The 27764-nt window shown below is 43.9% G+C and overlaps 1 protein-coding gene across 1 annotated transcript in view; it reads right to left on the bottom strand.

Moving 5' to 3' along the window:
- Positions 1 to 27764, bottom strand: part of Fstl1 (follistatin like 1) — a 54181-nt gene that overhangs the window by 4042 nt on the left and 22375 nt on the right. The window contains exons 3-10 of the mRNA XM_047563514.1: positions 15876 to 15980; positions 13133 to 13262; positions 12234 to 12266; positions 10590 to 10720; positions 6346 to 6464; positions 4954 to 5066; positions 4538 to 4648; positions 1872 to 1948 (exon numbers count right to left, since the gene is read on the bottom strand). Of these exons, the coding sequence (XP_047419470.1) occupies positions 1872 to 1948; positions 4538 to 4648; positions 4954 to 5066; positions 6346 to 6464; positions 10590 to 10720; positions 12234 to 12266; positions 13133 to 13262; positions 15876 to 15980 (819 nt within the window). The remainder of the gene's footprint in view (positions 1 to 1871; positions 1949 to 4537; positions 4649 to 4953; positions 5067 to 6345; positions 6465 to 10589; positions 10721 to 12233; positions 12267 to 13132; positions 13263 to 15875; positions 15981 to 27764) is intronic.

Below are 27764 nucleotides of genomic sequence, written 5' to 3'. Positions count from 1 at the left end.
ACTTTTAATGGGTATGCGGTTTCTTTTTGGATACTGAAAGCATTCTGGAATTAGTGGTGAGAACTGAATAGACTAAAACCCACTAAAATGCATATTTTTTAGGGGTGAATTTTATGGCATGTGAATTATACCTCAATTTTAAAAGAATTAATTAGGAAAAACCATTGGTCATAGTGCTTAGTATTGGCAGACACAGCTGGTCTCCATCTCCAGGCCCTTGCTTCAACTGTTTTGGTGGACACTGGCATTGCTTCTTACTGCCACACCCGCACCTCTGCCTGGAGGCTTTCTCTACCTTTGGAAGCCTAAACTGCCTGCATGTGCTGGTAGCCAGGAATGCCAGGGAATTAATGAATACTGGTAGTCCTCGGTCAAGGGCTAATGCAAGTTTTTGTTGAAACACCCCAGCTCCTGTCTCAGGCACAATAACTCTGCTCCCAGAGTTCCCCAAAAGGATTAAGTTTTGTGTGCCCCTGGTGGTGCCATGCTGAATATTCTTCTTCTTCTCCTCCTCCTCCTCTTCTTGTTCTTCTCTTTCTTCTCTCCCCCCCCACCCCTCCTCCTCCTCCATTTTGGTCTCCCTAAGTTGTTCAGACTGGCCTCAAATTTGCAATCCTCCTGCCAAGTAGGTGTGTGTTTCCATGCCTGATTTGAATATACTCTTGATTGCTTCCTTCCTGGGTGCATTTCCCTGTATCTCTTCTGCTGTTTTATGGGATTGCCTCCCACATAAATGCTCTACTTGAGTCCTTGCTTCTGTGTCTGCTTCTGAAGAAACTCCCATAAGACAGAGAAAAGTAAAAATTTTAGCTACTGTAATTCACTCCGCACCACCTGTCCCTCCACTGTAACTTGTTCACACTAGATGAAAAGAATTCCTGTGAAGTTTATTCTCTACCCCCACCCCTTTAATGGGGCTGAACTCATTTGGGCACTCAAGACTGGTGAAATTAGGAACAGCAAGACTAGAAGCTTCTGCTTAAACAATAGACAAAGGATTTCAACACAATCGGTGACAATAAGTCGAAATGCATGTAAAGAATGATCAATAAATATGAACAAAAGTATTTTTTTTTTTTTTTTTTTTTTTACTCATGTTAAACATTTCATCTCAGTAGTACAGCAGCCATTATATTCCTTAAAAACTCAAACGTCAGGGAGAAGGCTTGTATTATTAGATCAGGTCTACAGACAGGTAACGTAAGGAGCAATATCCTGTTAAGACTACACGACATGGTGGTAGAAGGATGGGCCCAGGACCCAACACTGCCACAGTACATCAGTGAATCACTACTCTGCTAAGAACATTTTCCTTAAAGAAGTTTTCAACATAATGACATACAGTCAACTAATCTACTATCTTCTTGAATCTCCAGGAAGGAGAATTTTCATCAATCACACATTTTTCTCTGACCAGATGGGTATTTAACTTAAATCCTTTTTATTGTGGTATGAATCCACTCATTTCTCTCTCACTGAGTGTCTGCTGCATACCAGGCCCATTGCCAGACGTAAGGGTACAATGACAAGCCAGTTATGGAAGCTGCTCTCCAGGAGCAGTTTTCAAACTGGGGCTGGGCACTGCATGGAATCACTAATGCTTCTTTAGACCATGCTCACTTACTAACAGCCATCTAGCCAATTCTTACTTACATAGTCACTCACCAAGTTGTAACTCACATCTGCAGGGTCTTGCTGGACTCTTAGAGGACTTTACCAGAAAACTGTGTCACAGTTTGATAGTGCAGGTGAAATGCTATTATGCAGGATCTACTGTATTGAACAAAGTGTGTCTCCTTGGTCTCCTGGGGCACTGGGCAGTGACTGAGTGGTGTAAGGGTCTGGAGGCCAACACAGTGGCCACCACTCACCTGGTGCTTTTGGAGCTCCTGGACGTATCTGGTCACTTCCTCCTCTGTCTGGGTCTGGGTCCCCTTCTGATTCTTTCCTGCAAGAAGAACCAAAACTCAGACAGTGGCATCTGGGGTACACCTGTGAGGAACCCATTAAGATCTACCGTATGTGTTTCGACTTATTGCCCATTTAACCTGTGGAGGGAGAGTAGATCGTTCACATTTTTCTGAGTAGGAAGCCATAAAGGATCTTGTGCAACTGACACCTCCAACACACTACAACCAGTAATCTACCAACTATTCTCTGGCCTCTGTTCCTACTGTCTCCTTCAACTGCTCAGCACATCATGCCAGGGGCTAACCCAGCAGAAAAGCTATGGTGAGAACCTGGGTCCTGGCTAAGGAAATTCCTCTGAGGCAGTGATTCTGAACCACTTACACACCCTCAAAATGCTCTGAAGAACATTTAGATATGTCATTGTTGGAAGAGGGAGAGCTCAGTGGTAAAGCACTTGCCTAGTATGTGTAAGGCCCCACATTTGTTTTTGATCCCTTGCACCGCAAAAGAAAAAAAATGCCTAGCTCTTACCTTCAGAGATTCAGGTTTAATTTATGTGAGGTTAGGCCTCGACACCAGTATTTTTTTAAAAAGGCACTTGTGGTAAGCAGCCAGGGTTGTAAGTACCGCATACAGTAATGTTTCCCAATCTTGCACAGCAATAAACAAAACCAGAAACTATACAGGTTCCCAGGCTGTTCTTTTTGCAGATTCTAATTCAGTACTATGGGATGGCACTCAGGAATCTGTGTATCAATCACAATGTTTACTATTAGGAAACACCAGGCAGTGGCATCAGTCTGCCTCCCAGCAGTTTCACTTGGCCCTAGCTCCATGGGTCTACATCGTCTTGATGACCCTGCTTGCTTTCCCTTTGGGATTTGTGACCCAAGACCAGCTTGCTAACTTTCGGTACTACCCTAGAAATGCCTCTGAATATTGCCTCTACGATTTCCTCTTAGACCAGGGCCTACACAACAAGACATGCCAAGACCCCTGGGGTACCACCAATGGGATTGCTCTTTGTTTTCTGTGGTGCTGGGGACTGAACCCAGGGCTTCAGACATGCTGGGCAAATGCCCTACCACTGAATTACACTCTGGGTCCCTGAATTGTTTATTTTATACCCACAGAAATCTGAATGGGGACTTCCTGGGAGGGAGAGCAAGCAGTCCAGACCTGTGTGGCTATGGAAATGGGCAAATGATGGAGGTGATCATTTGGATTTTATCTGATACATGTGATGGGGCTTGATGTTTAGGGTTCTTTACACCAGCTGCATGCTGACTCCTGCATCTTAGAAAAGGAGGGCTAACTTTAAAAATCCAGAATGAAAGCAGTTAGGTATAGAGGTATACTGGAGGTGTTGGGGGCAGACAAGCATAGGGCCAGGTTGAGGCAGGCTGGGTCACTGTTTTAAGATGTTCTCTGCTGGCTTTAGTAGCTACTGTGTGTGTGTGTGTTCTGGCAGTCCCAGCTCGGTCTTGACTTCCAGCAACTTCTAGAAATTGCTAGTCTTTATACTTTCCAAGCCTTCTTACCCTATGTAGAATTAGGTTGGCCTCCTGCCCTCCCAGAGTGGAAGTGGACTTGGTCCGGCAGAGGTAGGCTAGTGATCCAATGGGTAACACGAGCCTGTTTCTACTGTTGGTGCTCCATAGGCTCCTTGTCCAGGAGAACCTCTTCCTAGGCCCTTGAGCTCTTCTTCCAGTCACTATTTTACCTGATCTTCCTGATACAGTTTTAGTTACTAGCCCACTTCTTCTTGCCTCAGGTTCACTTTTTAAAATATAATTTTAGGTTCACCTTCTCTGGTGGGACTTTTAGGTCTGGTTCCAACTGACCTTTCTACTCAAATCCAATGTGACTCAATTCCATTCAAGACCTGGTTTCAGCACCCTTCTCTCCAAACTGAATGGTCCCTGATTCTTTGCTAGGGCTTGGCTTTAAGTCTCTCCTGATTTCTGCCATCACTGTAGCCCAGGACTGCAATGGGACCCTATTGGTTCCAACACATCCTTTAGTCTCTGCTCTGTCCCCTAAGCTCTTTCTGACATCTTAATCTCCCCAATCCTCCCTGCCTATATCTCAACTACTTCAACATTATTTAAAAAATGTCTTTTTTTAGATTATTCAATTCTGTAGTTCAGTGAAGGTCTATAGATATTTTTCTTTCTTTCTTTTTTTTTCCCCCTGCTGAATATTTTCCATAATAGGAGTTAAAATGAGGAGTTATTTTGTCTTCTAATCACCTCAGTCTTTTATATACAGTATTTCCTAAAGCGTCACGAGGATTAGGTGCTTAGAAGAATGCCTGGCAGATGATCCTAAGTTGGCATTTGCTTTCATTATGATCAGTCCAGCCTGATATCAACATCCACACATGGCCTTGGTCCCAGTCGTCTCTTGTTTGAAGGTGCTGCTGATTTTCAAACTAATGCATTTGGGCCAAGTGCTTCACCTACAATGCTGCCCCTACAAGTAGCACCTACATTGCAACTTGTAATGTCACCCTAACTCCACAAGTTCGGGTCTGTTACTTGCTGCCTGGGCTCCTTGTTCCCATTCACTGTTCTCTTTCCCATGTCTCCTCCTGCTCCTTCTTTCCACCAGGGACACAGCTCACCATCACAGGTCATGGCTGTGCAGACCCAGTTCCCACAGGCACAGACACAGCGGTTACAATCCACCTCGGTCTCGGCTCCATCTGCATACCTTTCATCCTCCAGGGCGCACTCTATTGGACAGGAAATAAGACCACAGTTTGGTTGTGAAGGTCCTTGTTGTAGTCTGCACCTTCCCCTTTTCCCAGACAAGGCCTGCCTGTCCTTCAGAGGCACCATGGCTGAGCAGACACCCCCAGTCAACAGCGACCCTTTTGGACCTTTACAGCATCATGGAAATGACAAGCTGGGGCTCAGCCCAGAATCGTGGAGAGGGATTTCCTTGGCTAGCTCTAGAGAATTCCACCGACCCTCTCTATCTTGGCTCCCCCCAAATGCCTCCATCCCCAGGAGCTCTCAATTTCTAGATTAGGCATACTCTTCTCAGGAGGGTTGAAAGATGGGTTGAGGCATTTGAGGAACTCTGGGAAGCTCAGTTTCCAGTCAGCATTTTCATCAGACAGTTCAATGAGTGCATCGACACAGAGTCCTCTGCAACAAAACACAGGAGAAACGCATCAGCAAGCCTTCAGCCTCACACCCAAGACAACGGAGAATCAGGCTCACATACAACTGGGGCCTCCAGGAGGCCAAGAACAGGAGTGTTCATTGACTAGTTTTCCTTCTACACTGACCTGTCTCAAGTACAACCCAGCCTAACTCCTGTAAGCACCTAACCTTCAGTTTATTAAACCTGATGCCAGATCACTCAAGCTTGTTCTAATGTTCTCCCAAGACAACTAAAGTTTTGTAAATGGTTTTGTCCACCATGATTGATGTTTTCCCTGCCTGTACACCCTCCACCAGTGATAGCCTTTCCACTGGTGTAATTGTCAAGTCAGTCAGACCAGAACAATCAAAATAGAAGAGATGACAGATGATATAAGAAAATATGGGACTTGAAAGAATATGGCATTCAAGCAAGAATCACACTACCACCATTCTAGAAATAGATCTTTCAGAAGAGTTTTATAGAACCGCAGTTCATTCATACCACACCTGGCTTGGATGTGAGCACTGACTTAATTTACTACCCAAATGGTCTTGAGTTAGTTATTCAACCTTTCTGAACCTGTTTTCTTATCTAAAAAGGAAAGACAACTCTCCCTCATTGGGATGTTGCAAGTTTCAAACATTGAAACTGTAAAATCTTATCTGACTTCAGCTTAACAAAATATGAAGGATTTGTAGATCCTATACTTTAAGGTCATGGACCATTTTTAGGAAGAATCCTTCCAGAAGCTGGGCTTTGCACTTCTTTTGAACACAAGAGAGGAGTTTTTAATTCTCACTAAAGTACTGGAACCACAGTAGAAGTCTCTTGAAGGTTGATTTTTATTAATATTTATTTTTAGGATAATACCAGAAAAGGAGAGGGATATGCATTTGCAACAATTAGAACAATCTACTTGACACAGCACTGATGGTTTTAAAAGTCAGCATTGAAGCACCTTTAGACACACAAATCATGAATCAGTGTAATTCCTTCAGAAAATTAACCAATATAATATCACCTAAATCACTCAGAAACAACTTTGCTCTGATGTGACCTTGATAATTTAAAATTACATTTTTTTCCTTGTAAGTTCTGGCCTAAAACAATAACTATTTGATCAGGTATCAGTGTTGCTCAATATATTAGTTCATAGTGTTCACAGGGTAGAACAGGAGAGACTTTCTATTTTCAATTCACCTTGGCATGGGTGGCTCTTTACATGTAGGAAGGGACCTGAGTCCCCTCTTCTTGTAGGCAGCCTTCCCCTTATCTCACCTGAGAAGCTTGTTGTTCTCCTGGTCTGCATAGGTGGTGATGTTGATGGCAGTTTCATTCTGCTCCACAAATTTCAGAAACTCACTGGAGTCCAGGCGAGAGTCACCATTATCAAAGTTCTAGAAGGTATGAAGAGATTTTCAGGAAGGTTTGTAGAGCCCCAATTCCATCACTGCCTCCCCCTGACTGACTCATCTCTGATTCATGCCATTCTTGACATCTTTCAATCCTACCCTGGCTTGGTCTCAGGAGCTATGGCAATAAAGGCTGGAATCACTGTACACCCAGAGAAGGAACTGGTGTCCCAAGATGAACAAGTGATAGAGCCTGGACAGAAGCTACCAGGAGGCCTTTCAGTCAAGACCTCCTCAGGAGGGCAGCCTGGACAGAAGTCCTGAGCTGTCCCCAAAGCCTGGGGTACTTGAGTGTGCTCTGTGCCAGCCCAGTCCCGACACTACCCTGCAAACATTCTCAGCTTTGCCCTTGCAGCCACCACACCACATTCTCAAACCCTGATGCACACCTAACAGCAGTGTGTAAAGTTGCATGTGGTGAATCAGCATCTGTGAAGTCCAAGTGCTTTTAACTCGCTGCTCTGGAGCAGCAATGCAAGAGACCTTCCCTGGGGAATCACACAATTCTTCTTGCTGTATGATTTCTAGCCCCTCTGCCATGATCTCAGGGTCTAACTTTCACACTCATACCTGTAATGACCACAACAGTGATAAGTCAAGGCAAATCAGTAAGCTGCAGGCAGGGGTGGTGCAGAGACCCCCATCTCTGTGGGCCCACTGCAGATGTGTGTCCAGGTCCAGAGACTACTCTGTGCAGGCTGTCCAGACCACCCAGCTGACAGCCTATGAGCGTGAGGGGAGGGTGTGGTGAGCTTAGGCATTGTCCCTCATGGCAAGATACTAAACTGAGACCTCAGACATCTGGGACCACTCAAGAGGCCCAGGCCCCAGATGCAGAAAGGAGTCTATTTCAAAGTTCTGATCAAATTCCAACATGGATGCTGTTGCTCTTCTAACTAGTTTGAATGGTATTCCCTCCATAAACCCCCAAATTCTGTCCCTGGGCTGCCTCATACTGCTGCCCTGGGAAATAATCAGCATCCCATGTTATTTTCAAGGTGGCTCCTCAGATGGTACAAGGGATTCTGGAAGGAACGTTTGCCCAGGTTTCCAGGTAATAGAGACAAATGTCACCACTGGCTATATCTATGATGGCCTGTGCCACACGTACTCCACTCTCAAGTTATAAACCTATCCCTGGCACGTGAGATGACAGGTTATGAGGCCCTTGCTTCCACCTAGTTATAACTCTTGTCCTGATTTCCAGGAACAGGTCTTAGATACTCTTTATTCACTGTATATTCTCCCTAAGGAAACTTCCCTGTAGTTCACCTTGTTAGGTCTTGATTAATTGAAGAAGAATAATTAAATAAGCTTAGCCAGGAATATTCTTAAGAGCAAAGGACTTTCTGGAGTTCAAATGTTGCATGTGCTGGGCAGACAGCGAATGTCTACAGGGAGGGGAGCAGTCCCACACCGGCTGCACACTCACTATCAGAGGGACCCAGGGAGTGCCGTGAACCTGGCAACTGAAGTCCAGGTGGCTCTCAAAAGGCAGTGCTGTATACACACATTTCAATGTCACGGGGACCAGAAGACAGGCCTGAAGTTGAGGGGACATCCCACTCTGTAGTCTTAATGAGGGTCTTGTTGGGCCTCCACAGGCCAGATCTATATGTAGAATCCATAGGAACACAGATCTCATATCTGCCCCAGAAATAGCATGAGAGGCCTGTGGGGTCTTGATCCGGAACCACAATCCAACATAATTCACTTGGCCTCTGTTCAGTCAACCAGTTACAAAGACAGGAAGAAGAATGTTTGGAGACTCATGGTTAGGGCACATGGAGACTGTTCAGAGCAGATGGGCTGAGGTAGACGCTGACCACACACAGCAGCTGGGGCCCTGGGGTACATGACACCAGGGTAAGGGAGACAAGAAGGCTGGCTCCAGCGTCAGCCCTGCCTCCAGAAGTCAACCTGGAGTCACAGGGTCTGTGTGATGTGAGCAAGAAAGATGCCTCCTGCTGGTCTTCCCTTCTCCATCCTGTAATACTTTCAGCAAACAGTGAGTGAACCACTGATGAGGTGAAAGGCAGATTTTAGCCTCATTCAAATGGATTAGATTTGCTTTCCCACTATTTTGATGTATGGTATACCACTGGGGCTGGAGAGCAATTCATTGCTTTAGGACATTCTCTTGAGATGTCATATCTGTCACAGCAAGTGCCTGTTGACCTAGTGGGAGGGAGTCTCCCTGAGAAGAGACCACACAGGCCTCTGATAGTCATAGAAAAAAACAAGTAAAACTCAATTTTCTCCTGGAAGACACTGCCGGCCAGTGTGTCTGGGAAGAAGAACGTTGTGTTTGGCAGCAGCAATCAAGCTCAGTTGGGAGAACATGCTAGAGAAAAGCTGCTTTCTCAAGGGGCCCTGCGGTTTTCAGCTGGGAGCCTACAGGAGTGTTACTGCTGGGATGTGGGGACGTGTCAGGGGCGGTGTGGCCTGGATGCTTGGGAATCAAACTGAAGAGCAGGTGTCAGAGACGCCTGAGGCAGGGTGCCACAAAGGGCCACTACCAATAGTTACAAGGTCCCAGGAGGCCCCTTGGAAGGAGCTTGCTGGGCCCCACAGCTCCATGCTGCAATCAGAGGGCAAAGACACTGCTCACAACAGGCCCTGCAGGTACCACTTGCTTGACTTTGGAAAGAGCATTTTCTTTCAGTTACTTTTTGCTCTGTTCAACTCTTCTGCTCAGCAATGTGACATGTTTGTCTATGAGAGAGGAAACAGGCCTGCCAAGGGTTCTGTCCTGTGGGAGTAGCTAAGAGAGGACAAAGTGAGAGTCGAGCTTTCTTATCTTGGTGAGGTCTTTAGAACTTGGAATCCAGGGAGATTTAATCTCTGCCACAGAGAAGCTTCTATCTAAAAACAGTAACACAAGATAAATCTTAAATGATCAAATATCTATTTTAACTTAACTCAGAATTTCTCCATCTGTGGGCTCCATAATAGTTAAAAAATAAGAATCCATAGACTAGGGGCTGGGGTTGTGGCTCAGTGGTAAAGTGCTTGCCTAGCATGTATGAGGCACTGGGTTCACCACATAAAAAGAAATTAATAAAATAAAAGTATTGTGTCCATTTGTAACTAAGAAAATTATAAAAAAAAAAAAAAAAAAGAATCCATAGACTTAACTGGTGTTGAGCATGCTGGGGACTCTCAGAGCTGCTAAGTAGTCCCTTGGGCATTGAATCTGCTCCCAAGTCATGGTTTATTAGCTCCAGGAATAGCAGGTTGGGGAAGCAAGTGAAGAACCCACCTAGAAATCTGTGTCATAAAGTGAAGGGGGCTTTGGTGCTTCTGTGGGAATGTGGGTCCTGGAATGTGTGTGTCTGTGTGTAGGGTGTCTTTGTGGTGTGTGTATTTCTGTGGGTGGTGTGTGTATCTGTTCTATTGTTGCACATGTGTGCATATGTCTATGCTTCTGAATGTGATATGTTCATCTCTGAGTGTGATGTTCCTGTCAATTATCTGGAAGAGTGCCCTTACCTGCTTTCTATCAACCATCAGGCTCTCTGAAAGATCTCAATGCCAGGTAGTACAACATGTTGCCAAATTCTATTTCCTCCTTCATTTTCCCTTTTGAAACCAGCATTTCTCCCTATCCTAATTAGAATTCCGTTGCTTCAACTAAATATGGTGGGCAATGGTACTGCCTCGGTTCATGAGGAATCTTTGACCCATGAAATGCCAGTCCATCAGAGGAGGAAACTCAGGGTTATGGATGATGAAGTCAGTGACAAGAGTAAAGTTAAACTGGGCAGGTAAAAGGTTGAAGTGTTCAGGTCTGGGTGAGATCAAAAGGTCTATGTATCAGCAGCCAGTTCTGTAGGTATCACACAGGGTAGGGGATAGAGCTTAGGCATGTTTCTCACTGACAGCTTCTCCAAGACCTTGGGTTTAACTGCCCAAAGTGGGCAGCACATGTGTGCTGGATCCCATTTATGCAGGGGGTCACAGGGCAATGCCACATCTTTGTGGGATGGTTGACAATGTGGAAACACCCAGGAACTCTAAGCAGCTGCATATTTCCTCCTGGGTAGCCAATGGGAGAAGGAAGCTTCCCTTTCTCTGGGCCTGAACAGTCTTGACTGCAACACTGATTACCTTAAAGTACTTGTCTAGGATTTCACTGTAGTTGCTGCCTTTAGAGAACCAGCCGTCTGGAATGATCTCAGCTTCCAGCCACTGGATAATGCGACGCCGAAGCTCATCCCGGTTGGCCTGATAGCAAACGACTGCAGGAAAGAGGAGGAAGACAGACAGGTGATGAGGGAGGACCCCAGGGTCATCTGGCACCGGCTGCCTGGAGTGCAGTGCCCAGGTTGTGACTGAGTCATCCCATCCAATGTCCACAGCACCCACAGGAAACAGGATTATCACACCAGGGTACACAACCAGAAAGTATCTAACCAGGGGGTCAAGCTAATCTCGCTAAAGCATTTATTAAGGTTGAGAATGTTGAAACAGAGAGCTGCTTAAGTGAGGAAAAATAGAGCAGAAACATACAGAACATTTTCATTAACTTTAGGAAGCAGAGGAGAAAAAAATCAATCAGTAGAGCAGCTCTTTTGGCTCAAAGATAAGCTGAAATAACACATGAGTACATGAGAGCGTTATCATTCATTATGCCACAAGTTTTCTGATTTTCTCCCTTCTCATCAACCAGATCTATCCAAACTTTCTCCCATTTAAAATTTTATACCACCTAGGTGCAGTAGTGCATACCTGTAATCCCAGTGACTCTGGAAGCTGAGCCAGGAGGATCACAAGTTCAAGGTCAGCCTGAGCAACTTAGGGAGACCTTGTCTCAAAATAAAAAGGACAGGGGATGTAGTTCAGAGGTAAAGTGCTTGACTAGCATGTGGTAAGCATGTGCCAGGCCCTGGGTCCTGGGTTCAATCCCCAGTAACACAGGAGCGTGCATGCGCGCGCGCACACACATACACACATACACACACACACACACACACACACACACACATTACACCATCTTTAGCATTCTCTTTTATGAACAACAGAAACCAGGCCAAGGAAGGGCTGTTAAAGCCTTGCTCTGGACAGCTGTTGTAAGTCACGCAGAAGCAACAGGTGGGATCCAGAGTTGGGTGGATGGGGAAGCAGAGTAGAGAAAGCCTTGGCAGAAGGAAATCCTTGGAAGATAACATATGTTGGGATGTGAAAGGGGCACAGGGTCAGGGGTATGAACAAGTGGGCATTCTTCTTCACTCTGTCTTTCCTAGCTGTGTGATATGCAGAAACTCAAACTCTCAGTCTCAATTTCTTCTTCTGTAAGGTGATTACAGTAAGATCTACCTCACAAGGATATTGTGAGGACCTAGCATGTGCTAAAGGGGTCTATGACTATAATTCATGACAAACTTTTAATCTGTATCAGAAGAAAAACCACAGAAGTCTAACTAGCATTTTCAGTTATCTACTTTCAAAGGGGCTGGGCTTCAGAAGGCCTGACAGGAGCATGCTTACAGAGTGTTGAAGGAAGTACTTGGTGGCTTTCCTGTCTACACAGTGCAGTCACTACTCAGCGAAAATGGAAAACAGCTAACATTCCTCCCCAACAGCTGCCTCAATTGGCAAGCACCCAAAAAAATGCAGTTTTGCAGCTTTTGTGAGCTGTGTTCTGGGTCACAGGTTCTGATAAACAGAAGAGCTTGTGTGCTCAGTAGGCTCAGGCAACACAAGATTTCCTCATAAGATGCCTGCACACTGCAGAAAAAAACAGGCACTCACCTGGGCTGGCAGATGGACTTACAGATTTCTTCTCTGCAAGACAAAAGGAAAAAAAACATGAAATGCAAAGTGAAGAAAAGGAAGAAAATTTCTGCATATTTCTAGGACTAAAACTGCCCCACTCAAAGAGGACTGTTTGTAAGCTTTCCATCATTTTGTCTTAAATTCTTTTCTCTTTTTCTTCTTTGGGGGTTCAAGGATGGGATCTTTTTTTCCCTGTTTTGTTTGACATTTTGAGGCCACTGGGTTGCCCTCCTGATCTCACACCTCCTCCTGTTGGTTTGAAGGTTCGCTGGGATGTTGAGAATTCATGTGGAGAATCATTCTGGTCAGGGACTACAGTGGGAACTTACACCCGAGAAACAGTTTCTCATTACTCCAGGGGAGGTCAAGGCTGGGAGTGCTAGGCAGGGCAACGGCTTGGCAGGAGACTGGTTCTAATTAGTGACAACCACAGGATGCCTTCCCTTTTACTTTAATGGCAATGGTTTGAGTGCAAAAAAGAGGAAACAATAGTACCAGGGCTGAGAAGTGCCTAAATTTAATTTCTACATTCTGAAAAGTTATAGAATTCCTTTAAGGACTATCTTAATATTGCCGATTATTTATTCGGTCACCTTAAATATTGTCCAACAGCAAATACGTGCTGGAAGGTCTCTGGGACCTGATACACAAAACCCAGGGTTACGACCTGGGCCATTCAGGGCAAATCTAGCAGGCTCCTGAATGTTCGGAGGGTGCATCTCCAACTAACTGGGTGGTCTTCTCAGCTTTGGATGGCTGTGGCCATGGTGGAAAGGTCTTATGGTCAGCCATGGTGGAAAGGTCATATGGTCACACCACAGCTCCCTGTCTCTCCACAGGTGGAGTTACCATGCTGTAGTGATGGCGTGCCTTACCCTTGCAGTGTCCATCATAATCAACCTGGATTTTGGATCCAGTGAGGCAGGCGTCTCGATGCAGCTCACAGTGGTTGAGGTAGGTCTTGCCATTACTGCCACATACAGGCCTCTTGTGAGGTTTGCATTGCTGAAACAGACCCATGAGAGGGTGTTTGGTGGTTATGGGCACCAACGTGCACTCATGCACACACACATGCCTGCACACATACACAAAGCCATCTCGTGAGGGAACTCCCCACTAGCAGAGATGGAGTCTCTATGCCACCATGGGACAGGGAGCCTTAGGCAAGGCCATCAGTGACCCTACCCTACTTGATGTTGAAGGCACTCCATCACTCAATCCTTCATGGCCCTCTGTGTCCATCCTGGTTCAGAGTCATCTCTTCTATTCAGTGAAGAAATGGACATCCTACTATGGCTTAAATATTTGTGCCCTCTCCAAAACTCATGTTGAAACAATTCCCAATGCAACCATAGTATTAAGAGGCAAGGCCTTTAGGACATGATTAGGTCATGGAGTTTTTTCCTTATGAATGAGATTAAAGTCCTAATAAAAAAGTTTTGCACAGCATTAGACCCTTTTGCTCTTCTGCCTTTTGCTAGGTGAGGATGTTCACAGTGCCAACTCAGAAGCAGAGACTAGGCCCTCACTGACTTCAAACCTACTTGTGATTTGATCCTGTTCTTTAGTCTTCAAAACTGTGGGAATTAAATTCCTATTATTTATAAATTACCCAATCTCACATATTTTGTTGGGGCAGCACAAATGGATTACTAAATTAACAGAAAGGACATTTTATTAGGAGTCAGGAATCTGGATTATTTGTCACTTTGGAAAAAAATCATTCAATGTCTTGTTTGGAAGATCTAAGATCTCACAAAATTCCAACATTTTATGGCCCAAAACAGTCAGAGCTGGGAATGTGATCAATGGGTGGAAACAAATGTGCACATGCATGTGCGCACACACACATACACATACACAGACACACACACACATTTTGGTTTTTCTGGGGACTAATCATCTCTTGCTTTGTTAGTATTTGGGGACCATTTTGTTTTCCTCCTAGTTTCACAACCTCTGTTGTGAGGCTGGGGTGGGGGTGGGACTACCATAAATCATTATGGTCAGGAATATGGAATAAAGTTCATCTGGCAACCAAGTTCTGCTTTGCTTACTGAAGGTGAGAAGATCACAGGCGAGCTTGCTTTCTTCAGACTTTTGTGATTTTTGAAAGGGGAAAGGAAGAAGGGGAAAGCAAAGCAAGAAAGAGCTGATGCAAAACAAAATTTAAACATTGGCTCTGTCTTCATGGCATCTCATGGGAATTAGTTCACTCAAAATCACATAACTATGTGTGGCTGAGCTGAGACGAGACGCCAGGCTTCCAGATCCTAAGTCTGGGCTTATGCCACCACATTGTGGCCAGTATACTTCTAGTGAAGGTCTCACAACAAAAGAATCCTCAGTAGGATGAGGTGTTTAGATTTCCAAGTTGGGAAACTTTCCTCTCTGTGGCAATGGATCAGGGTCCTGAATCTGGGGACCAAGTTAGGTATAGTTATTTGAGAAAAGACCTGTGTTGCCAGATTATAGGTTTGTTTGACAGAGAGAGGAAAAAAAGAGCACATATCCAGGGTATTTATGTCTATTTTGGAAGTGAGAATTTACTAGAGTCTTGCTTGTTTCTTGAAGGCTCACTTTTCTTTTTAGATGTCATCTAAAAACAAAATTGCAAAACCTGCATTTCTGCTCACTATTTAAAAAACCTTGGCACATCTTTTGACCTAGTAGCCTTGGTGGTTTGATCCTACAGAAACAAAGGGAGGATCATGAAAGGAAATTTGTACAAAGAATGTTATTGTTTATAGTGGTAAAAAACTCCAAGAATCACCTAAGTGTCCATCTATGGGAAAATGATTTAATAAACCTAGTTCTTTTATATTAATAAATATTATGCATCAGTTTGAAAAGGAGTTAAAACTGTATGTGCTGTTCTGAAATGTTGTCCTTGCATATATTGATGAGTACAAAATATAAATTGCATATATTTTTATCTATAAGAATTATAACCTCATTTTTGCATAAAACAGAGGGAAACACTTGGTTTATTTTAGCATACACACCAAAAAAAAACCCTGGAACAGTAAATACCAAACCAATAATACCAGTTATCCAAGACTAATGGGATTGGACAATTATAGGAAAGATTATTAATTTTACGACTATATAAATGTCTATACTACTTGGCTTAAATAAAGTGATTGCTGGGTTTTGTTGTTGTTGTTGTTGTTTGTTTGTTTGTTTATACTAGGGATTGAACCCAAGGGTGACTAACCACTGAGCAATCTCCCCAGCTTGTTTTCTTTATTTTTTATTTTGAGATAAAATCTCCCTAAGTTGCTAAGGTTGGTTTTGAACTTGCAATCCTGCCTCAGCCTCCTGAGCTGCTGGGATTACAGGCGTGTGCCACTGTGCCCAGCAATGGCTAATTTTTTAAATAAAAAAAAAAATCTTATATAAGCTAAACATTTTTTATTAAAAAAAAAATCCCTACATTAAAAACCAGGCATCTGATTTTTAATCCTGGGGGAAAATTCTACATGTCTTTCAGATAGACAAGGTGTGTTTTTATAAAGATGATGAAATTGTTGGCACTGCTCTGCTAATTGGCAGCTCCAGCAAGGCAGCCACACTGGCCTTGGCCACTGTCCTTTGGCTCCTGACATCAGCACCTACCTCGATGCAGAGGCAGGTTGGCTCTCCCTTCTCTGTGACTGCACATTCCCGGCCGGCTCCACAAAACACATTGGCACAGATCTTGGATTTGCTCCTTAGTTCTTCCTAAAAGACAAATAAATGAAACCAGGTACTGAGATAAGACTATCACAGGATCAGCCAATGGTGATGATTATCTTTCAGGCTTGGACTTTGGTTTGGAGTTGCAGCTCATGGTGCTAAAGGGTTTTGATTAGCCAAAAGTTGTTACCCATAATCAGCACCATACTCCCAGGCACTGCTCTGGCTCAGGTTCAGGTACCTCTAAGTCCCTAAGATTATTTCTCCAAGAGTAAGAATCCCTTCTTTCACGCTTTCTTTCCTCAGAAAATGATTATCCAGCACTTATTGTATGCCAACACTACCCTAAGGGCTGGAGATACAAAGGACAATGCTTATTCTCAAGAAGCTCTACAACTCTCAAGGGAAGATACATTTAGAAAAAATATATATGTAGATATATGTTTTCATATATATACATATATATGAAAGTGCAACAACAGGGCCCCGGGGAACTGGAGGGTAGTAGAGAAATGCAAGAATCAAATAGAACTTTCTGAAGATTTGAGGTCTCAAAGGATGAAAGACTTGAGGTCTTAAAGGATGAAAAGACTATGCCAGGTAGTGATAGGAACACTGCAAAGAAATAGGAACATCTCATGGTCCCAAACCTCATCAAGTGGTGTTAAACACAATATCATCTCAAAGGACAAAAGAAGATGGCTAAACCATGGAAACATGGATGTGCTATTATTTGATATTTGGCCCCTATGGATGTCTGCTCTTGCTTTAAGAATAGGAGGGCCAAACCAGCTGAAAGAGAGTAGAACTACCCTCAAGCCCCTTGCTGGTTAGGAGTCCTGTTCAGATGTGTACAGAACTGACAAAGCAGGGAATAGCCTCAGTTATGCCACCTGAAAATATGGGTACTGACAGGTGCTAATCTGTTCATGGCACATTCCTTTTCTCCCATTCATTAGTGGCAGAAAGCCAACTCCACCTCACTCACCACTCAGCCCAGTAGCAGAGGTGATTAAACTAAGGAGAATGCGATTTCTTTAGCCCCTCTCCTTGACTGGCTAGGCAGACAGTCACCAAAGGCCTCCAGGTCTAAACCCAATGGGCTGGCGCTGACTGTGAAAAAAAAGATGGCAGGAGGCATGCTGGGTTCATAGGACCAGCTGTGGCAAAGACAACAGTCCACACTGCAGGCCACAGTAAGGCTTTTGTTGCTGGTAAATAAGTTACATTCATGAATCGAAGAAAAAAAAAAAAAAAAAAAAAATAGAGGCTTGAGAGCTGAGGGACCAGTGTCTAATACAGCTGGTCTGCTGCCACCCTGAGGCTGCTCTGCAAACTCCAGGTTGTTCTTTTCTCCCAAAAGGGGGCTTGACAATCATGGAGAGGTCTCCTATTGGTCTAGAAGTAATTTGCATGTTCACGTTTCATTGGTTCACATGCTGTTGCTAAACCAATTCTTTTTTGGATGTTGCTAAGGCAAATTCAATAAAGCTGGCAAGCAGGGAAGAAAAGAGGAAGTAATTCCCAGAGGACTAGGTGGACTGGAGAGCTGTTGTTTCTAAACAGGGAATGCAGATAAAATCAAGCATGTTCTTCAGACAGGGCCCTCTTGGGAGAACTCTGGGAATGTAATGCAATATTGAGGCTATTGCTGATCAGTGTTAAAATAAAAAAGGATCTCAGGATACCCTTCTCCTCACCCTCTCCTTCATTAGATGCACTAATCCCTATGGGTGTGTCCCATGTCCTTCAGACACACAAAAGCATGCTCAGACACATTTGCACTCAAGGACACAGTTCCACAGGCAAACACCCACAAAATCCCCAGCTTGCTGTGCATCTGTAACTAGTCACTTTAATTCTCTGAGCCTCATGTGTAAAATAGGAGTAAATACCAACACTTTCCTGTGAAGATGAAATGAGATATATCTGGAAGTGCATCATAGTAAAGCAAGCTGCCCATGAAAAGTGTGATTAATGCAGAATAGCAGGTGGCACTTACAGAGCCTCCTTCTATCATACGTTGTTTTTAGTGGGGATTAAAAATAAAAGTTTTTCCTTATAGATTGAATTCAATACAAGTTACTTTTCAGAAATACTTGCAAAAATCTTTTTGGAGAGAATACCTTTGACTCACATTTGAATAGTGCAGTTAAAATTTACAAGAGTTTTCCTAAAAAAATTCCTCTTACTGTGTGGGCAACCCTGCAAGAATGGGTATATTATTATTATTATCCATTTTATAGATGAGGACATTGAAGATCTGAATGGCCAAATAACTTGCCCAAAGTCCCAAAGTTAGAAGAGAGAGGAGCTAGGATTCAACCCAGGTCTCCAGATCATAGATAACTAAGCTTCTATTTATAAATACCCACTCAATGATTTATTATAGTTTAGACTTATTTTCATATCCTGATGACTTAAAATTAAGGAAACTAAATGGGGATGTAAACTGTGTAATTAATGGGTGTGTAAGGAGAAAGTGTCAAGGAATGCCTCAGCGATTTAGATTTGGATTACTCACATCCCACCTGTGTACCTTTCTTGCAAGGTACTCTCTGTAAACCTCAGTTTCCTCATATGTAAAATGGAAATACAGACCCTTAGAGGTTGTTATGAGGATTTAACAAGACAATTGCATGAAGCAGAGTGTCTATCACACAACAGATACTACAGCGGATAATTTATTTTCAGTCATTGTCACCTTCGGCTGTCATGACCCTATTCTTCCCTGTCTTCCCTTACAGTGGAATAGTAATACTGAAAGGAGGAGGGCTGAAGGAATGGAAAAAGCAATGGGCCTAACAATCCTGGAGTCCAGTTTGCAGAGCAAAGAGAGATGGGTGAAGTCACTGGTTACACAACCATTCCTCTTTGCAGGTGACATATCTGTCAATAGGTGGCAATCTCTCTCTTTGTCTTCTACAGCCCAGAGCCGCAATGCAGAAGTAGTCTTGGCTCCTGCAGCTCTGCCCAGCTGTTTTCCCAATGAAAAGTGGTGCAGGAGATGAGGAAACAGGACAGACACCCTACAAGCATAGGCAGGAGAATCAGTCAACTTGGGAAGAAGTGTCTTCACTGTAGCCCTCAAAGCCCTCCCCAGATCCCCATTCACAGGCATGCTTTAATGCAGAAATAAAAATCAAGGAATATTTATTTTACCAGGTAAAAACTTTCCCTGGGGCTGATAGCTCAGTCGGTAGAATGCTTGCCTTGCAAGCACAAGGCCCTGGGTTCGATCCCCAGCACGGAAAAAAAAAAAAATTTCTCTGAGCAACTGTCAGCTACTACATGGAAATGATACTTTATACTTGTTCAGCAATGTGTGTGTGCGTGTGTGTGTGTGTGGTGCTGGGGATTGAACCCAGGCCTTGTGCATGCAAGGCAAGCACTTTACCAACTCAGCTATATCCCCAGCCCCATGGCTCAGCAATTTTAATGAATGTGTTTTTTACTATCATTTTTGACTCTCAAACCCTTTCAATATAGGCAGGCAGGAATTATCTCTAAGGATCTTCCAGATTTAAGATCCTGTGATGAAAACAAAGCTGAGGCTCACAGTCAAATGTGACTGGTCCAATATCTCACAGTTGCAGACTGCAGAGCTGGGGCCTAGTCGTAGGTCTCCAGACTTTTAACACCAGCCTCTTTCCACTCAACTACTCTTGATTCTTTACAAATGAAAGCCAGGAAAGGTGTTATCTTGAATCCAAAGTCTAACAAAAAGGAAATTATTTTGGCAAGCACATGCAAAAGCAAATTATTTGCAAAATCACCAGTGGAGGTGATCATGCATCTGAATCTCTGGACCAACCGGCATTAGGTTTGAGCATAAAATATACTTTGAATGTTTAAAAGAAAGTCTTCTGAAGTAAAACAATTTCTGGAAGAACAGTATGTTTTGGCAGGGGAGGAAGCTTATAAAGCAAAGCCATAAAACTGTCAGTTTAATATACCGTCATTTTACTAACATGAACTGTGTCGGCTCTGTCCCCTCCAACCTCTTCTTCCTTTCCACTTTATTTAAAAGAAAAAAAAGGCCCTGCTTTTGCCAAGGTGGAATTCTGGCTCCACTTACCACTATTCTGTGACAGAGCGGCTTTGTTGACGTGAGAAAAGCTCTCCTTGCTTTGCCAGAATTAGTCATGGAAACTTCACAGGAACATCAGGGCCCCTCAGAAACAGAGTACTATGGAGCTGGGGACAAAGGAATTCACAGAACTGGGGAGAGTGGGGGCAGGGGCCCTGGGGTGTGGTGCCTAGGGTGGGATGCTGGCTGCTTCCAGGGAACTGTTCTGGAGTGGAATCCTGCAATAAAGCCCAAGGAAGCCAAGGAGAAAGAGCAAAACTGCTTCAGGCCCTGGGAATCTAGCTGGAACACCGGAGACTTGTTCAATCTCTCTGACTTTTGCTTGAAAAGAAATGTGTTAGTGCGTCCTGCATAAGCCAGGGAAAGAGGAGGAAGGAGGTGTGATGATTTTAGCAGTAGTTCTGAAGCACTTGGCAGTAGGCACTGCATTTGTGCCAATCCTACCATAAGGGCCCCTCCCTTAAATGTGTTCACAACCAATCCCTCATCTCAAGGTCCAGGTTTTGTGAGACCTGAAGTTTAAACAATTTGGAGGCCCTCTGTATGGAAAAAAAAAAGCATACAACTTTGAATGCCCAATTGGGCACAGGGCCCTGCAAGAAGCCTGGCAAGTAAAAGGACTAAAACTTATGCTTAATTAGCTTAACTGTGATTCCAACTCTCCATTTGCCCTATTATTTTATTCATAAACAAGATCTTTCCAACAATGGCTTTTGGGCCCTCAGTCTGTTAGAGCCTTATTTAATATTTTATGTACATATAGTTCATCTCCAGTATATTCCAAGTGACTTTCACCCTTCAGCTTCCCAGACTCACTAAGTGTCCTGTCTGAGAAAATATTCAATTAACAGCTTTTACATTAAATGTCATTTGGTGATATAGTTTCATTTATACTGAATAATAAATTCGATTACCTTAGTAAATTAAAAGTATCCATGATGGTATAGTTAGCATGGGTACTTCTAATCTGCTAAAAGAATAAATCTACACATACACTGTAACTGTAGAGGAAATGGATGTGTCAAGTAGCTTGATTATAGTGATTGTTTCACAATGTATACAAATACCAAAACATCAAGTTGTATATTTTCAATATGTAAAATTTTCATTGACAATGATAATTCAAGAAAGTTGTTTAGAAATAAAAAGAAACTGGGGGCTGGCCTGGGAGGCTTCACAAAGATGTGGTCTTTGAGCTGTCAAGGACCCCGACCTCCCACCCCCAAACCCTCGCTGATCTACTACAGTAATAGAGGAACTTTACAAGATGCAGATTCCCTGGTTCCTTTTCCAGAGACTGATCTCATAGTTTTAGGATGGGGCTGGTATTCTAGTATGAAAAAAGAGCAAGAAAACAAAATGTTCTGTGGTTCTGATGGTCAGCCAGGTTTGTAGCTCACTGGTACAGTGCAGGGGCAAGCCCAAATAACCTGTGGCACCAGTGTGGCGTGATGAGGTGTTGGTCCTCTGGGAAGGAAGCACGATACAGGCTGAAGGGTTTACCCAGGGGAGCAGCAGGGGTAGGGCAAGGTTGTAGCAATGTGGGTGCAGAGGCCCAACCAGGAAAGCCCAGGCTTGGGCAAGGAGCCAAGGATGGTTCAGATTTGAAGAACACTGGGAAAAGGGTGGGATGAGGACTGTTGTAAAGGACTCACCTTGAATATTGTGCTAAGGAATCTGGATTTGGTGACGGAAGTACTGGCAAGCCAGTGAAGGGTTTTGCTTTGCAGTGTTGGGGACTGAACCACAGCCCTGGCTCTTGATTTATTTATTTTTAGTTTTAAGACAGGATCTCACTAAGTTGTCCAGGCTGGCCTTGAACTTGTGATCCTCCTGCCTCAGTCTCCCAAATATCTGGGATAACAGGGGTACTCACCAAGCCCAACAGCCCTGTGTAATTCCTTAAGGATTCTATATCTGCCAAGTGATATTTAAAAAAAAAAATTATTTGTTCTAATTAGTTATAGCAAGTCTAAATTTTTATGAACAAAATAATATACTCCATAAACATAAGGGGCAAAAACTGACCAAAGTATAAGAATTTATATAATTCTTAATGATAGTGGGATATTTCAATGTACATCTCAAAATTTTTTCTTTTTTCTTTTCTTTTTTTTTTTTTTGGTACCAGGGATTGAACCTAGGGGCACTTTACCACTGAGCTACATTCCAGTCTTTTTCATTTCATTTTATTATTTTTTTTTTATATTTTGAGACTGGGTCTTGCTGAATTGCTGAGGCTGGCCTCGAATTGCTATCCTTCTGCCTCAGCCTCCCAAGTCGCTGGGATTACAGGTGTGTGCCACCGCACTCAACCTCTGCTATTTTGAACCCAGAGAAGACAGCAGTAAATAAAACAGACACACCTACCCTCAAAAAGCTTCAATTTTAGTGAGAAAAACAGATAGTAAGTGAAATGTGTGCTATGTCAGGTGGTGCTATGTGTTATGGAGAACAATAATACAGGAGAGGATGGTGTGCAGTGCTGGGGAGCTGAACAACTGAAGTCACGATTTTAAATAGAATGGCAGGGAAGGCAGCACTGAGGAGGTGACAGCTGACCTGTGAAGCAGGAGAGAGAGGGAGTTTGGAGCTATGCAGAATTGCAAAGGGCACTGTTTTAGTTAGCTATTTCACTACCGTGACTAAAAGATCTGATCAGCACAAATATAGAAGAGGAAAGGTTTATTTGAGGGCTCCCAGTTTCAGAGGTCTTAGTCCATAGAAGGCCAACTCCATTCCTCAGGGCTCAAGGTGAGGAGGACATCATGGCGGAAGAGTGTGGCAGATGGAAGCGGCTCGCATCATCAGGAAGCAGAGAGAGGCTCCACTTGCCAGATACAAATACATACCCAAAGCCACGGCCAGTTCCCACCTCCTCCAGCCACACCTACCACTTCAGTTACCACTTGGTTAATCCCTATCAGGGGATTAAATCACTGATTGGGCTAAAACTCTTACGATCCAGTCATCTCCCCTCTGAACCTTCTTGCATTGTCTCACATGAGCTTTTGGGGACACCTCACATCCAAACCCTAACAGTAACTGAGGCTGGTGTGCATCCAGGTTCAGGGAATAACCTAAGGTGCAGTGAGCTAGAGGAACAAAGGTGAAGGCCATAGCAGAGAAGTAAAGGTAGCAGTGTAAGTCTGTAGCCATTTACCTTCCTTTCTTCTCTTGTATAAATTAACAAATAAATCAGAATGCAAGCAGATCTGACCTAATTGGCGAGATTAGGGCCAAGTATGAAGAAGCTTGCCTAAATCTGTCTCTCAGCTGGATATTTAAAAATGCATTTTAAACCTGGACTCCTTGTATCAGTCTTGCCTTTCTCCATTTGTCCTCCTTGCTGATTCTGTGAGGTGTAGAAAACTGTTTGTCACATACTTGCTTAAAATATTTCAGTGGCTCCCTGTGGTCTCCACTCAATAAAGTTTCATTTTAGCCTGGCATGCACAGGGTTCTTAATTTGGCATCTTAGCTATATAAATGAGGAGTCTTGGTTTTTTATGTAAACTAATTGAAGTTAGCCTAAGCAAAAAAAATTTAAAAATTAAAAATGTTATTTGGCATACATTCAAGTTAGTTTGTCAGTGGCTGGTGACAGCAAGACTCATGATGCTTCTGGGAAGGCATGGCTGGGCTCTACAACATCAAAATAAGGGGTGTATCACACCAGAAAGATTAGCTTTAAGGTACAATCATCTATTGTGGACTTACCAACTTGCCAACTAAGAATTATTTACATCTGCTGGGTGGAGTGGTGCATGCCTGTAAACCCAGCAACTCAGGAGGCTGAGGCAGGAGGATGGCAAATTTGAGTCCAGTCTGGGCAACTTAACAAGGCCCTGTCTCAAAAGAAAACTGTGGTAGAGGAGCTCTATCACAGTTTATGGGATATAACATGTTTTTGACACTCTACTCATTATGTGATAATGTACTATGTGCCTACGAGTTACTGTGTTCAAATTTCAAATGCGACAATGCTGTTTACCGTAACTATCTTCTTATTTTACAGAATCTGTCACACTGACGATGTGTTTGCCTTTTCAGACTGAAGAATCCAAATTGGCTCAAGATCTTTGACTCCTTCCCTGGAGGTTTAGAGGAGTGTCTGTAAGAGATGGAGCCCTGAGAAGGGTCAAGTGAGGGAGGGGCAGGAGGGAATGAGTCAGGTATGAATGAGTCTATGGGGACACATCCCAATGATAGTCGAAAATAAAGGCTAAAGATGCACATCCAGATGTCACCTGTATAGGAGTGAGAAATGGAGACAAGAGGAACAAATGAGCTTAGAAGCAAATGGTGGATAGAAGGCTGAGGGGAGCTGGGCAGAGGAAGGGAAAGGATGAGCGGACGGCACAGAGAGAGCAGGAGGAGTCAGGTGTTTACACTTGTAAACCGAGCAACTCGGGAGGCTGTGGTAGGAGGATGGCAAGTTCAAGGCCAGCCTGGTCAATTTAGTGAGACTCAGCAACTTAATGAGATCCTGTCCCAAAATAAAAAATAAAAAGGGCTGGGGATGTAGCTCAGTAATAGAGCACCCCTGGGTTCAATTCCAAGTTTAAAAAATCCTCCCCAGAGAGAAAGAGAGAGTAAGCATGTGTGTGTGTATGCACAGGAGGAGCACAGACTGCTTCCAGTCCACAGGGTTTCTCTGTACAAACCAGAAAAAGCACCTTGCCCTCGGGGCAGATGTGGCGCCAGGTCAGGTTAGAAGGCTTGGTAAGCAGCATGCAGATTGGATTTCAGGCACTTACCTCCTTGGGCAGTTAATTGCCCGCACAACCAAATGAGGGCTCAAGGCATAGCAGCCAAGAAAGGAGAGGAGAAGCACTCAGAAACCTAGAAGACTAGTTAGTACAGAGAGCTCCAAAGGAATGAATGAATGGATGATGAATACCATTGCACCACTGCATGAGAAATAACCTGGTTAACATTGGGATGAAATAGCAAAAAAAAAAAAAAAAAAAAAAAAAAAAGATAGTTAGAAAAAAAATTTAAAAATTCTTCAACCTTCAGTGAAGTCTGAGACAGTAATGCAGATGGGATGGAGGCAGTGAGGACTGATGCAGGAGGCTGGAGAGGGGCCCTGGACGTGTCCCTGCCTCTAGTGCAGTGTGACTTATGGAACGAGTTTGAGCCTCAGTTTTCCCACCTATAAAATACAGAGGTTGTGAATGTTAACCAAGTCCCTTACACTGTTAGAATTCATGGGGCAGGAGAAGTAGTTCAGTGGTAGAGTTGCTTGCCTGGCGTAAGTGAGACTCTGGGTTCAATCCCCAGTGCTGCGAAAACTAAGAGCTCTTGATGGTGCTTCAGGAGCTTTGCTGGGGGAAATAAAGTTGGTTGTTATCGTCCAAGGACATTCACAAGCAATGCCTTTTCACTCCCTCCTGGATTACGGCAGAGGAAATCAGGGAAGCAGCAACTGGACACCAATTGAATTGTCTCCTTTACTCTTGGTGAGCTGGCTGGACCCTCTACTCCCCTAGAATGCTATTAATAAAGTTTTTATTCTACTTGTGTTTGCCTTGCATGAAAAAAGGGAAGAAAAGAAAGGAGAGAATCCCTAAAGGAAATTCACAGGAGATTCACAAGTCTCCATTCCTGCCAAGAACCTGTCACTGAAGTATGTCTGGGGCTGCCAGAGCTCACATTTACTCAGCATTCATGCTCTAATTATTTCCACATGTAGTTCAAGGAAAATGGCTGATCAAAAGTTAAAAAAAAAAAAAAAATCCCACACACCTACATCCCAATACCCTCAGCTCAGAGGGGAGAAGGCTCTAGGGCAGCTGTGGGAGAGTCCCAGATAGTCAGTTTTAGATGCGCCCCCTGCAGCGCCTGACGCATCTGGACCAACGTCCCTGCATGTTCCCAGCACTCCATCCCAAGCAAGCCAACCCTCCACCTCCCCATGCTTCCCGTGCCCGGAACCAATTAGGATTCATTCTTTAGAATGCTGAGTGGAATGCAGGATTTATTGCCTTGCTCTGGTGGAAGACAGATGAGAAACGGATAGACCTTAGAGGCATCTAGTTCTCTATTCCACCAGCTTTGCCCTGGGTGCTATTGAATTTGGGCAGCCCTGGGTGGTTCATGACACCACATACCTGCTAGGGAAGGAATTCACTGTGGCAGAGAACTTGGGTAGCATCCCTAAGCTGGGGACTAGTCCCTCCACCACATCTGTGCTCCTTTCCATCACTGCAATTTGCACACGCCTCCCTCTACCTTGAAAGTAAAGTTGCTGTCCTTCATTGACCTAGCACTGGGTTAGATGTCTGACAATGTCATCTACCAGCATCTCCTTGGGTGCATTCAACAAGTTGTTCAACATATGGCCTGGAGTCTTTCCTCTCTCCTGGGTGACTTCATTGTTTATGTGACCTCAAGATCCTTGGCCTCACCTCCAGTAACTCTCCACTTCTCAAGGCCTCTGGCTATAGAGTACTGTGGGAGGTGTCTGCAAGCTGAGCAGGTAGCCACAGAAGATTGAAGTTGCAAGTAGATTAAAATAGGTGAAGGGTATAGGGCTCCTGAGTACATTTTGAAATGAGAACTCATTACCCTTTGAAAATGTCACCACTGTGAGGTATTGTTAGATGCTTCTTTAACCTTCACATGGGCAGAGAATGTCCCACAAGATCAACTAAAAAAATAATGTCACCATCTGGGAAGTCTGATTTATTGTCTGGCTTGCCAGAATTCTTCCTGTCCTTCAAGGCTTAGCTACAGTTATACCATTCCATCCTGGCTGACATTTTTTTTTTTTTTTTTTTTTGGTTAGTATTAACTCTTCCTTCATTTTCTGACCTTTGATTTTCTTTATATGAACTCATTTAAAAAATTTGATTGTCATATTCTGTCTCTCCAGCTAACCTATAAGGACAAAGACTATTATTTTAGAGTCCTTTCATAGGTCCTGGAATAGCATCCTGTGCCACTCAATCAATCTCTGTTGAAAGCACAAAAGAGCAAACTGAGCCACACTTCCCTGGGACTGGGTGCGGGGACAGGAAGGCATAGTGCCTCTGCCTGCTCCTCTCCTGAGGCTGCTCCCTCCCAGTATGGGTCTTTCTGGAGAGCTTAAGGACTCCACCCTTCCCTAGCACATCAGAAATATTCAGACTGGAATTTTACTAATTCGAGATTGTTTCAGACCCACAGGAAGATATATTGGTGTGTGTGTGTGTTGATGAGGTGGACAGAGGGCAATGGGGGACTGAAATGACTTTCAAGCATTTTCTTTGTCCACAGTTAATGTATAACTTAGCTGAGACATGAACTTGGCTGAGACATGCGGAAAGAATATGAGTTTGATGGAGGAAAGAAAGTGAAAGATAAGGTAACGTGGGACGTGAGGTAACCCAAAATAAGACAAAAACTGGGTGGGACTTTTGGGATGTAGGACTGGACAGCCAAAGAGTAACCTGACTCCTTGGTGACCTACACATGGGAAAAGCAGGGATGAAGAGAAGTGAGAAAAGGGCAAGAAAACAGTGAAAATGGGGTTACTATCCAAGGCAGCTATTTTGTGTGAACTCAACTCAGAATCTAGAGCCTGCATTGTCCTATGAGGTGGAGGGTGGCAGGTGGTCAGTCTCCTTAGACCAGAAAAAGAAGTTTCTTGCCTTGCTCCTGCATTCCCAGAACGTTCCGGGCCGACCACTCCCCTATCCACTAGGTTGACGTTGCAAGGAGCTGGAATACACTGAAGAGTGGATTGTGAGGGC

This window comes from Sciurus carolinensis, chromosome 9 (assembly GCF_902686445.1).
Source record: "Sciurus carolinensis chromosome 9, mSciCar1.2, whole genome shotgun sequence".
NCBI lineage: Eukaryota > Metazoa > Chordata > Mammalia > Rodentia > Sciuridae > Sciurus > Sciurus carolinensis.
This window is presented reverse-complemented; position numbering and strand designations above follow the sequence as displayed.